The sequence below is a fragment of the Gobio gobio genome, assembly GCF_949357685.1.
Source record: "Gobio gobio genome assembly, chromosome: 8".
Taxonomy (NCBI): Eukaryota; Metazoa; Chordata; class Actinopteri; order Cypriniformes; family Gobionidae; genus Gobio; species Gobio gobio.
Window position 1 is genome coordinate 43,741,828 of NC_137114.1, and position 14,150 is coordinate 43,755,977.

Consider the following 14,150-nt stretch of genomic DNA (forward strand, 5'->3'; position numbering starts at 1 on the left):
TGTAACTAATGTTAATTAAAGAACCTTATTGTAAAGTGTTACCAATTAATTTTTACTTTGTTTATTTAGTTTTATTTTTTACCCAACAAACATAATTGGATAATGATAAACAGGGTAATACTCTGTTACTGATAAATTGTCTTTGAAGCTCCCTATGAAATAAGAGAGAAAATATTGTCAAGTTCAACAGTATGATGATGAATAAATATTAACATAAATGTTATTGGCCATGACTAGATTGCAAATACAAATACAAGAATAGACATTATTCATTAATGAGACCGCGATCGTCGACTGGCTCTGATTGGTGACTCTGACCGTCGCGTTCCTTCAGCGCAGCTGCAAGAGTTATGGCCTTTTTACACCTGCTCACTTCATTCGTTTTCTCTGATCATATATCTATCATATTGTGAAGAGATCAGGAGTAAATGTCTCCCGAAATTATTTCGAAGCGGATTTAAATCCGATCACTCAGATGATCCACCGCTCCCACCACGCGCTGCGCGCACCGAGTGCTGAGGGGGCACTAAGAAGATGCAAGAAAAGACGCAAACGGCCGCCAGTGAAACTGAAAGTAGCCCAAAGGCTAAGAATCAGATGCTCAAAAACACAATAATCTCCATTAAAACGAATGTGACTAAATGCTCTCACCAGTGCTTAGGTCACTCGTTCTCCTATTACGGCCTTTGATCTTGAGCCGATAAATAAAATAGCCTACAACTCATATCTGTTGCTTTCGTTGTCGTGAACTGAATTTGCATAGCCAAGAGTGGAAATTGAAGATTGGATTTATATTCATTTTGCGGAGAGGTATAAGGTAAGACAATGCATGTTTTTATTTTTATAGTTTAGATTGTGTTCGTTTGCAGGCGCCGTTGCGGGCGAGCCTGCCTCAGCTTGTCAAAAATGCGTTTTTACTGTGGTGGTGATAGTAAACAAACTTACATTGTGATATGCTTGAAGTGTTTTATATATATGGATTTTATTATAGGCAAGACAAGTCAAGTGTTGATTTGAGAGGATAAATTGATCAAACATGCGGTTAACTCACTGTCGGCCGCTGGCCGCTTGGTCATTAGGAAAAAAACTAAAACTTTAATTTAACAAACGAAAATTGCCCCAAACATTTTTTCTAAATTAACTTAATAAAGAAACGAAACGAAATATAACAAATTACAAACAAAGCTGAACTATTTTTATGGCTGCAACAGTGTGTAATAGAGAGGGAGGAAAAAACACGGCTCAGTCAGACACCGGAGTAGGCTATTTACTCATCATGTTATCATACCAGTCCTGTTCATTTTAAATATTGTGGTTATCGCAAATACCGGTATATTGCCACACCCCAATACCGGTATATTGCGACACCCCTAATTTGAACATATCTGTCTTGTCGAGTCACGCAAACATTATCTGTTATGTCTTAAGTGAAAGTTTGGTTCACTGTTGGGGAAAAACATTTGATGTGTAACAATATATTAGATCCGTGCGGTACAGTAGGTCTTACTATATAGACTGTCTATTGAATAAAATGTAAAATAAATAAATGTTAATCAAACAATTGTGGTATCATGGGGGAAAAAAGTTGAATATATATTTTTCCTATAGATATTTGGTTTTGACTTGGTGTGTGCTAAATTTGGTGTTATTTGCAAGCATTTTAAGGTCTAGGTGATTTTGTTTTGAAACTTTAAAAACTTTAACTCGATTGTTCTCAAAACTGACTTTGCTGACTCTATCGACTTCAAACTGGTGTAGCTCAGTACTTTTTTGTCTGATTCAAACAAACCATACGTCACTTTGAAGGTTTTTTATTTGAGAATAACAATATCTCGTTTTTGAAACTCTGCTCATTGCCACTCATTGAACTACTTGAAGTTGTAAAGTTTACAGCACTTTTAACTGAACCAAGAACATATTTTCCATGCATGTAAAAGCACACGTCTGATTGAATTGTCTTAACATGTCTTCGATATGATGTTACAGGTAATGTACCTATAAAATTGCAATTGAATATAAAGTTTAATGAATGGTTCTCCAGCAACCAACGATGAAGTGTAATTAATTAAGAGGGTGTAATGTATGCCGAAACAAGAGTGAGTTTGTTAAGAGGGTAATTGCTTTCAGGTTACAAAACAGCATGCTGAATAATTGATGTGCGTAAAGCTCCAGTGATCTGAACAGAACGTCGTAATGGAGTAGCGATTTATACAGAGCTGTGTGGATGAAAATAGCCAGAGGTTCTTAAAGTCAAAGGTTGCAGTGAATGCTAGATGAAATGCAAGATTCAACATGTAGTTGCTAAGCAATGCTTTGATACGTTTAATCTTAAACACTTTAAAGAACTTTACCTCAAAGGTAATACTAAATACTAAAAGGTAATTTTGATGAAAAAAATATATAAAGCAAAGATACAATGTTATGGTTATAATGGCTGACTTGATGGAAGCTATTCATTCTGAAATACCACTTTACTGCTTTAAAACACCAGGGTCTGAAATTAACATTTGTTAAGTGGCAAATGCACATTTGCCAGTGGGTGGCCACACAATAGGCTCTTTTTGTGACAGGCAATACAGTCAAACCAAAAATTATTCAGACACCAGATATAATTTTTTACTAGTGTGTGCAGGACATTGATTTATGTAAGTGAGGATAGCAAAATAAAGTAAACTGTGACATATTATACCCAAAACTTCTTCATACAGTGACTACCAGTAAAATTGATAAAAAAAATAATTCAGACACTTTGACCTGACCATGTTTTGCTGAAGCGTTTTTTCTTTAATTGCTAATGCGACCTTTCACACCACAGACTGAACAAAATGAAGCATTGCTTGGTCATTGGATGACCTAAATTGGTATTATCTAATTGTGTACTTAAATTGAACAGCTGACAGCTTTGACCTTTGACTTTGGCTTGCTCAGTTGGGGACACTAAATATTCAACTATATTACTGATCAGCTCATTTCAATTATCATAGTCATAATTAAGAGATAAAATGTTAAAAATATGACTTTAAATGTCGTCATTATTAGATAAAAAGTCAAAAAATAAGATTTTAAAAGTCATTATAGTGAGATAAAAAGTCGAAAATACGACATGCTAAGTCATAATTATAAGATAAAATGTTGAAAATATGATTTTAAAAAAGTCCTCATTATTAGATAAAAAGTCAAAAATATGACAAGCTAAGTCATTGTGAGATGAACAGTTAAAATTAGGACTTTAAAAAATTCTGAGATAATGATTTGATTAAAAGTCCTAATTATGAGATAAAAATCTGAAATTAGATTTTAAAAAGTCCAAATTATGACCAAAACACACACTAAGACATTTAAGAGATGAAATCATGCTTGTAAATTTTTTTAAATGCGCTTTTAATTTTTTGATTCACTCTTATAATAATAATATTTACATTATTTTTTTCATTTTGTGCAATATATATTTTTACATGCGTTTTTACATTTTGAAGTGAGTTTTTACAACAGAAATTAATCAATCAAAAACTTACTTTAGCTTTTCATCTAAAACAAAATTAATTTCCTATCATCACTGTAAAGCTGCTTTGAAGCAATCTGTGTTGTGAAAAGCGCTATAGAAATAAAGGTGACTTGACTTGTAATCCATTACAAACCTTTCTATCAAAGTTATCAGACATGAACAAGATTAATTTGTTCTGACAGTTTAGCTAAGTTCTTGTCATATTTTGTCACCATTTTCTAAACTATAGCGAATAAACTGTGATAATGTGAGAAAATGTTGAAGGTGCCTGAATACATTTTGGTTTGACTGTATGTAAGGAAAACAGCTAAAGTAAGTTACAAATAAGCGACAAAAGACTGAAGGGTAATAAGTGATAGAAGCGAAAGAAAGAGTGTGACAGAGGGAAGGACAGAAAGCGTGCTCATCGTGTCAAAGCTCACTTCAGTAATGTGTGTGCAGTGAAGAGTCACTCCGAGTGCAGACGTATACGACTCCCTCAAGGCCTATAAGACGCTCCGTCTCTAAAAGGGACAGTAACGGAGACTATAAATTATGGCTGCTGTGAGTCTCCAGCCTACAGCTGGCTGTAAACATTGATTAAACACATGGCGGTAAATAAGAGACAGTATAGTATAGCTGTGTTCGAATAGCGCCACCATTAGGCAGTGTTCAATGTCTGCGTAACATCATGCATTCATCCAGTATTCAGTTTTTGTAGGTATAGAAGTGTATTTTGTTGCATCCCACAATCCTGTGCATGCAATTCAGCAGTAGGTAGAAAGAAATAAAGTGGCTTAAAGGGGTTATGACATGAGAAATCCAATTTGCCTTGATTTTTTGACATGTAAGAGGCCTTTGTACCGTTAAAACATAGCTTAAAACCTCCATTATAAACAGCATTTATTTAAATTAAGCTCCCAAAAAACTTGTTTTGATATTGTGGGATTTGTGACATCACACAGGCAAATACATTTGTATACAGCTGCCTCCAGAGCAAGACATCGACGAATAGTTAAACACCATCACATCATAGGCCCCGCCCACTGTCATTCAGACACTTAACGGCTGACATTTGCCTACACTGGATGCGAGTGTCGTGTCAAAAGCAAACAGAACCCATTATAATCACTGACGCTGTCTACACTGATACAGTATACAGATGTGTGTTCACTTTCTCGTGTGGAATAGCAAGCGTTTCCTATGCAGTGAGGTTAGCCAATTATAACAGTGGCCATTTACTGACATGCCTTAAAGCAGACAGAGGGTCCGAATGAAGGTTGAAAATTATTTTTCTGCTTTAACTTTATTAACATTATGGGCCCTATCATACACCCGGCGCAATGTGAAGTTTTTTTTTGCTAGTTTCAGCCTGACTCAGTTATCATTTTCACGTCCTGCGTCACATTGTTTAAATAGCAAATAAATTTGCGCCCATTTGTGCGCCCATGGGCGTGCGGTTCTGCAATTGAGGTGAGTTCAGGCGCATTGTTGGCACGTTGCTATTTTGAGGCAACTGAAATAGACTGCACCATTGACCAAAAAAAACTGGTCTGAAGTCAATAGTGCAGTATTTTTTGTGTTATTTAAAGGGGCTATATGCGTTTTTCTGAAATTTAAACTCGCGACTGACACCTGTGGCCAAAAAACAGAACTGCTCTCATTTTCTGCTCGCTCTCGCAGCGGTGGTGACGTCACATCCGCAGACAGCGCGGGAAAAGACGACCCGCCAGAAAATAGGAAAAATAGGATACAGACTTATAGGTGCACCCACTGTGAGCGGACAAGGTGTCAGTATGCTCATCAGGAGATGTTTGAGTCATAAATGGTAAAATAAAAAGGCTATTGTTACGTTTATTTTGGGGAAAAAGTTGCATATAGCCCCTTTAAAGGGCGCGTTAGTAATATGCGCCTATAGGCGGTGCACAACCCGTGTATGCGTGTACATTAAAAATAAAAAGATTCCTCTCTGGAGAAGCGCTCAGTCTTTCCGCTCGCAAATCCCGCCATATAAATAGCGAATCCGCCATTGTGCAAGCGCAACTGGCTTTTAAAGGGAATGGGAGATGAGACTCTGATTGGTTTATTGCACGTTACGCCCAAAACTCAATCTCACCCACTCAACAGGCATGTGAAACAGTATAATGGATATGTGCATCAGGTCTTAAAGTGACAGCAGCCTAATAACCCTGCTGCCAAATAATGAGATAATATAAAAAATATCTATATGGCAGTTTTCCCCTGTGGTATCGATGTCAAAATTGTGGCCAGTGAAAATGCTGAGAAGTAAGTAGCTTTGGAAAACCACAAGCCACAATGGTTCACAAAACTATAGTCATTTGTTGTTGAGGACAAATGTTGTGTGTCCCATCAAACCATACAAAATTCATCATTCACTTAGGAGAAGCCAGTCAAATAAGACGGATGCCAAAATATACAGTCACGGTCATCTGTTTCTGTTGGTTTTTTTCCTGTTTGCCTGCCTATTTGAGTTCTCATTATGCTGCATTCCAGGCAACCCATAACCCGTGTTTTTCCAACCTTCGACCCATGAAAGTGGACTGGAACGGCAGTCAAACCCATGACTTCCCACCCGTGAACTCGTACTAGATCGATGTACTCCCAGTTACGAGCTCTGACGTCACATAGCCCGCGAAACAACAATGGCAGCCCCTGGATGCGGTGTTTATGAAAGTATATATACAAATAACGTTAAATAAAAGGTATAACAGCTTCTCTTGCCTTATGCACCATTTTTTCTCCTCTGTTTCCCTCAAATAAGCAAGGAGTAAGCACCTTTGGCGATAGAAATGATTGTAAATGAGTATAAGCCCGACTTTGTTTACATCTAGCTACCACAATTCCTTGCGCTCAGGCAGTTTGCCGTAACTTTGCCTGGAACGCTCAAAAACCTGCCTGGAATTAGCCTTTAGTCAGTATTGGTCTTCATGGTTACTTATTGATTGGTTATTCAGTTCAGCTGTGTCCCAATTAGTCCCCTTTGTTTTCCTCTTGTATTTATACCCTGAGTTTCAGTCTGTTCTTTTGTTCATTTACAAGTAGCTGTGTATTAAAAGGCCGTTATTATCGCATTCCTGTCATTGTGCACATCATTTACAACCCCTACACGAGACATACAGATAAAACATGCTCTTAACCTCAGAAACCATGAACAAAACATCAAACCAAATTAGCCTGCTTTGTTCTGTGACTTATTGATTGCAGAGAGCAGCCAGAGATGTTTAAAAAACAAAATGGACAGCATTGAAATATATGGTGGTATACTAAGACTGCATGTATCAAAAATACAGTAAGAACAGTAATATTGTTAAATATTATTGCAACTGTTTTATATTGTAATTTATTTCTGTGATGTAACGCTGAATTTTCAACATCTTTACTCGAGTCTTCTGTGTCACATGATCCTTCAAAATCATTAATGTTTAAAATGGTTGTGCTACTTCATATTTTCTGTAAACCGTGTTACTTTTTTCAGGACTCTTTGATTAATAGAAAGTTCGAACTGCATTTATTTTCATTTATATCAACAATACTTATCAACAATACTTATATTGCTGCATAAAAGTATTAATTTATATTGGGGGAGGGGAATTTGACTGACCCCAAACTTGTGTTAGATGCGCAGGTAGATGAGAGACACTGAGAAGGAAGAATATCCTGATGGAAATACATTGGGAGGAAAAGTGAGAGAAGAAACAGATTGTAGGAAGACTGGAGGAAGAGATATGAGTTGCATTCTTTTGTTCAAGGGTTCTCTCTCTCTCTCTCTGAGCTTTGTGTTCAGCTGACAGCTTATTGGAAATACTGGAGAGCATGTCAATCACACACGTGTGTGTGTGTGTGTGTGTGTCCTTAGTGGTCCAGCCTTCAATTCATGTGCTCCATACTGATTTTTCATTCCTCTATATAACCAACGCTGTCACGTTCATATATCCATATATCTATATCCATATTTATGTGTATGATCAGAGCATATTCAATCCTGGCAGAGCATGAATATATATCACAGATATGGAATATCGAGGGGTCTGTTTACATCCAAACTACACACTAGCTGTATCCCCCCATAGGTGTGTGTGTGTGTGTGTGTGTGTGTGAACTATACGGCTCTCTGAAAAACTTCATTCATAGATCTCATATCACTCCACGGCCCCTTTCTTCTCTCATAATAAAATACTTTCAACTCAAATCAATATTTAATGTCCATTTATTTATTTATTTGGCAAGATAATGTCCAGTTTCCCATCTTTATTGCAAAATAAACCCCTTCAGCACGATACAAGACTGGTCAAGTCACTCTATCTGGGTTTATTTCGCGATAATTTGCAATAAATGACTCGTACTTAACATTCGTCTCGGGCGATACAATCACAAGTGGTCAGCCGAGACAGACTGCTGTTTACGACTAGTATTAACATGCATCTCTCTGACAGCTTCTGATTGGATTTTGTGAAAAACATCCCACACTTACATTTACATTTCTGCATTTAGCAGATGCTTTTATCCAAAGCAACTCACAATAGAGTCACACTACTCACAATATGTCGCAGAAAGGGGCCGTTCAAACATGCATTAAAAACATCAAGATGAAACAAAACAAGGGAAAAAAAACGTATTTTTTTAAAAACATGTAGACCAATAATTAAAAAAAATAGTGCAGGCTAAATGTAGAGTATGCCCACTTAGTAGTGTTTCACTGCATTTTGATAAAAAAAAAGAAGCTGAAATAACAAACAAAAACCCACACATTTGGAATGTTTTTTTTTTTTTTTCAAATGTATAAACCCACTATTATACATTTTTTGTCTTTTGTATTCGCACATGCACAAAGATATCCAGTAAAAGATTTTGGAAGTATTATTCAACAAAGGGATTGCTGCTTTTTGCCCCGTCTCTCTCACACTTTCTCTCTCTGTTGTGTTGTATACATGGTGAATGTGGGATTATTCTGAAGATGAAAGAGAGGAGAGATGGAGAATACTCTTATCGGTGCTGGACAGCAGGGCTGTTTTACACACACACACACACGCACACACGCACACACGCACACACGCACACACGCACACACGCACACACGCACACACACACACACACACACACACACACACACACACACACACAATCATATTAATAACTAGATTTCACAAAAAGTGAGGGTGTAAATCTCACCAGCACAATTCTAGGGTGTTGTGGTCAATTTCCTATGGTCTTCGGGGGTTGCTAAGGTGTTGCTAGGGTGTTGTAGGTGGTTGCTGTGTGGTTTGTTACTAGCCAAAGTCAAATGATATCACCTGCAGATAAGAATCACCACAGCAAGCAATAATCTCAGGTTAACTATAGACCCGATATAGTCCGGCTATGAGTAACCCACTTCTAGCCAAAATAACCTTGAATTTGGTTACATTTCATTTTTGCCTAAATAACTTACGAGATGATATTCCATCATGTAAGCAAAGTCAACAGGGATTACAAGGTGTTTGGTTTCATTTCTTTGACATGTTCATGTTCTAGATGACTAGTCTATTCTTGGACTATGGTCAGACGTCTATTAAATTTTCACTGACAGTCCAAATTTAGCCTTGTTTCTAGACGTCAGGGCTGTGTTTGATCTTTTAAATGCAAAATTGCTTGCTGGGTTGGTTGAGGCTCAGTGATGTTGTCAGCTTGACTAGTGGACTTCATATATATTACACTGCTGCGCAAAACTTTGGAATAATTAGGATTATTTAATGTTTTTGGAAGACCACCAAAGCTGCGTTTATTTGATCAAAATATCAGTATCACATGATCCTTCATAATTCATTCTAATATGATTTGGTGGTCAATTATCAACTATTGGTGCTCATTTATTTATAGTGTTTTTTAGCATCAATGTTGAAAACAGATAATATAAAGTTCAAAAGAACAGAATTTATTTGCAATAGAAATCTTTTGTAACATTATAAATGTCTTTACTGTCACTTTTGATCATTTTATGCATCCCTGCTGTAGTATTTTTTTCCACACTTACCCCAAACTTGAATGATTTCACAAAATTACTGTTTTTACTGTATTTTTGATCAAATAAATGGAGCCTCTGTGAGCAGAAGAGACTTGCACCTCCTGATTTCACAAAGTTAGACGCATTCCTGAGTCTAACAACATATTTTGTTGATCCAGGAACAACATTCCTGTCCGAAAACGTAGTCCTAAATTGGGCTCTAGACTCATTCTTCCCACTGGTCGCACTGGTGCGACTAACTTTCTCAGTTGGTCGCACCCTGTTTTTTATATTAATCATAATGACCTTACATGTTGATCAATCGTTCTCTTAATTTGTATATGCTGGTTTTGCATTGATGTAAAGATTGACAGACAGTGACTAAAAGCTTGATATTTACAAAATATTGAATCTAATTTACAACATTGTTTTCAGCAAGCATACATTTAAAAGAAAACATTAATAAAATCATATATAACATAAATCAAAAGTATTATGTGATTAAAAAGTAACACTGTATATAATATTTACATGGCAATGCGTCATGCTTGTCACGTGACACAATGAAGCCACAATAGCTGCAGATCTATTGCTTTTATTTAATTTTTCCTTTTTGTTTCAAAATATTCACAAACTTGTTGGCTATGTCAACTACCTGATATTCCGATTCTCAAATACAAGAGAATGTGTTTTGTTGTTGAAAAAAAACTTTATAATGATTAGATTTATAGCAGGTTAGATGATCTATAAAGCGCGATGGGCGCCGCCATGTTAGTTTGCGTCAGATTTACAACACATAAATTCATCCACCTTGATAACGTGACGCACTGTATGATCACACCAGTGTGATCTTACATGTCAAAGGGTTAACGGAGTACATGTGCCAGCCAGTAACCAAAACAACCTGAACATTATGCCCTTGCACCAATGCAACCGTACCACATTATCAAAACAAACAAAAAAATCACTTTTGCAACCATTTTGGTTGCAGTCTAGAGCCCCTACCCCTAACTTTTCTCTAAAATCGGAGGGGAATGATAGGTGATTAACACTGATCTAGAAGCACCTAACCCTGGTTGTAAGCCTAAAAGTTGACATAAACTATAAACTTGTCCCTCAAATCTGATTAGTTGATGGAATATTGTTGAACAAAGATGTTGATCCAGGAACATGTTGTCCTTGGTGAAATCAGGTTCTGCAAGAGACTTACTTCAAAATCATTAAAAAAGTGTATGTCTGGTTATACTGAGAAAAAACAATAAAAAGCTGCAAAAGTTAAGAATTTGCCCCCTTTAGATCTAAAGCTGTCAAGCTTTTGTGGGATTAAAAAGAGCAATAATCCAGAGATTACAGACAGAGAGGTTAATAAAAATGAAAGTCCTAATCTGTTTTCTTCTCTCTCTTTGTAGGTGAAATCTGTGGCTTTCACATCCAGGGTCTCAGCGCCCCATTCGAGGCCGTGGTTCTGAACAGCACGTCAGGAGAGGGGCAGCTGCGGGCGCGTGGACCCATCGACTGCGAGCGGCAGAGAGAGTTCACCTTCATCATTCAAGCACATGACTGTGGCACGGGGCCGGAGGGCCACGGAGAGAAGAGATCACACAAGTCAGTGTGTGTTTAAATTAAATGCATGGTTTCCACCTCGGTGTGATTCATATTTGTGAGAGAATGTTTTTCAACTGAAAGGAACACGGTGAACTATTTCTCAAATGATTCATCGGTGCTTGACTCACCTCTCTCTGTTACTCACATTTTCTTCTTTTGAAGATTCTTATTTTCCTTCTTTTAGAGGTTCCCTGTATCTGGTAGTGGGTAGTTGAAACATTTTAAATTGGCACTACCGTTCAAAGGTTTGGGGTCAGTAAGATAAAAAATAAAATAAAAAAAATTATAGTTTTTTTCAGCAAGGATGCATTAAATTGATCAAAAGTGACAGTAAAGACATGTATTATGTTACAGGAGCTTTACCTGTGATTCCACCGCGGGAACATTCCCCAGGAACTAGGGACTTATGGGTGGTACTCGGTGTGTTTCGACCGTAGGAACCGGGGTCTAAATAAAGTTCCGGGTAAAAATGTCCCCCTCAAAACGGCCCTGCTCACGAGCTAGTACTTTTTCAAAGTTCAGGAACTTTCGGGGGTGGGACTTGGGCGCTGAACATGCTGATTGGTTGAGCTCACGCTACATTTTATTTCAACCTAAAAGTCTGTTGCGGTGCGTGCAGTAAGAGTTTGTTGCTATTCGAATCAACGATGAAGTTTAAAAAATACGGCTGATGGACAGACGACGAGGTTCAGGCTTTGTTAAGCTTATATATGGAGGACAAAATTCAGTGGGAACTGGAAAGTCACGTGCAGTCCTTCGTCACCGGACTAATCTTCACAGTACTTTAGACCGCGATGGAAATGCAGACAGCAACAGGTCTGAGGGGAAAAAGGAGTTCCTGGGAAAAAGAGTTCCTGGGACAAATTGGTAATTTCGGTGGAAACGGGGCTTATTTCCGATAAATGCTGTTCTTTTGAACTTTCTATACATCAAAAATCCTGAAAAAATTGTACCCAACTGTTTTCAACACTGATAAATGTTTCTTGCGCAGCGAATCATCACATTATAATTATTTCTGAATGATCACGTGACACTGAAGACTGGATTAATGATGAGGATATATTACAATATGATTTAATGATTTAAGATGTAATACAATAGAAAACAGTTCTTTTAAATTGTAACAATATTTCACAATACATTTGAGTTTTTTACTGTATTTTTGATCATATACAGCCTTGGTGAGCCTATTTTAAATTCTAATATGATTATTTGCTGCTCAAGAAACAGTTGTGCTGTTTATTTTTAAACTGTGATACATTTCTTTTAGGATTCTTTGATTAATAGAATGTTCAAAAGAACAGCATTTATTTGAAATAGAAATATTTTTTAATCTAAAATGTAATGCATCCTTGCTGAATAAAAGTATGAATTATTTTGTTTTAAATCCAAACTTTTAAACAGTAGTATATCTATATGATTAGTAAAGGGCAATTATGAAAACATATTTTATAAAATATAACATTTATGAATTCATATCATTCTAATAGATCTGTAGTGTACAGTACTAACCTTTATTGGAAATCAGTCAGTAAATTGAAAAGTGTTCAGACCCAATAATCTTCAATAAAAAAACATGGGCCACATTTAATCTAGTAACCAGGCATCTACTGTATGCTTCCATCCAAAGTTGTGAATTTAACTTATGCAGAAATTTTGAATATTGCATAAAACATTTGCGAATAAAGCACAGTTTCCATCTAATTTGTTCAAGAGAATGAAAATTGGCACAAAATATCTGTACTAAAAATGGAAGTTGCTGCAATCAGGGAAGCCACTGTGGCTCATTTATCCACCATCATAAATGCCTTGCGTCTCAGAGTGCACAGACGAAATGCAACAAATGCTGTCGTTATCTTGCGTTCAGATGCTGGTGTTTAGGGAATGCAATCATGTGAGACACTTCTGGGAGGGAATTAAACCAAATCATTCTGATGACAGACTGGCTCAGGCATTCAAGAATGATCAGACCAACATCTGAGATGCTGTCATGCGATTGGTCCATTGGTTAGTCCAGTTATCCAATCGTGTCCACTGCTGAGGTAAAGTCACATGCATTTTTTTGTTGTGCATCGAGGGATTTATTCAGTAAAAGTGTTTCCGTCTTAGTTTATGCACGTCTTCTTATCGGATAAAAAATGTATCCGCCTCAATTCAGAGCATTCGTTTTTATGCGCATTTTTAGAATTTACTATGCGCATTGGCGGTTCCATGCAGTGTTTTCTATGCATTTTTTAATTTCCCCCTGTGGTGAAAATCAAGTTTTCAATGTTGTTTATATGTCTATGTGGTGTTTTTAATATGCTTTCAGATAAACCATGTCAACACCATTGTTGAGTATTTGCTCCTTAAAACTCCAGTGAACCAAAGACTCAAACACACATTTTTTCTGTTGATTTAGCAAATAGTTGGTATGATGTATATTATGATGTTATGATGAACTATATGCCTTTCTCCACTGACGTTCTATGATGTTCAAAGCTTTTCTACGGATGCTGATTGATACTAAAGGCAGACTGAGATTAGCAACACATTTGATAACGTAGTCAAGGAAAAGGCTAATCATATTAATTACCTTTATGTGTCCGTTGTTATAAAAAGCGATCCCTTTGTGCAACGTTTACTACAGTAACTTGAGTAAAAGTTGCGTGAGTGGGTCTTTGAGCTGGTGTGAGTGAGTGGAGGCGGGGATAATTTGCATATTCAAGAATCCACATATACTAAATGAAACAAGGGTGTAGAGTTATATTCAAGCTATTTTAAGGCCTGAAGAAATTTTTTCACAGTAAAAAAATTGTCATTTTTGTGATCAAAGATGAGTTTTAAGGGATTCAATTATTGACAACAGGGGGACTTTAAATCTTTTCATAAAACTAGGTGGATGGAAACATAGTTAGAAATCTTTTACTACACTATATACTAATAGGATTTTTTTGGGAGATACAGACACCGATTTTATCATTGGCCAATACCGATATTTTTCACTTGCTCACTTATTTGAGCTTCAGTCATTAAAATAGATTACTGTTTTGATCATGTTTAAAATGAGCAAAGTTCAAA

The 14,150-nt window shown here is 36.7% G+C and overlaps 1 protein-coding gene across 1 annotated transcript in view; it reads left to right on the forward strand.

Annotated features, from left to right (window-relative positions):
- Positions 1-14,150, forward strand: part of clstn2b (calsyntenin 2b) — a 95,765-nt gene that overhangs the window by 23,853 nt on the left and 57,762 nt on the right. Inside the window, exon 3 of the mRNA XM_079823405.1 lies at positions 10,895-11,090. Coding sequence (XP_079679531.1) covers positions 10,895-11,090 — 196 coding nt within the window. The remainder of the gene's footprint in view (positions 1-10,894; positions 11,091-14,150) is intronic.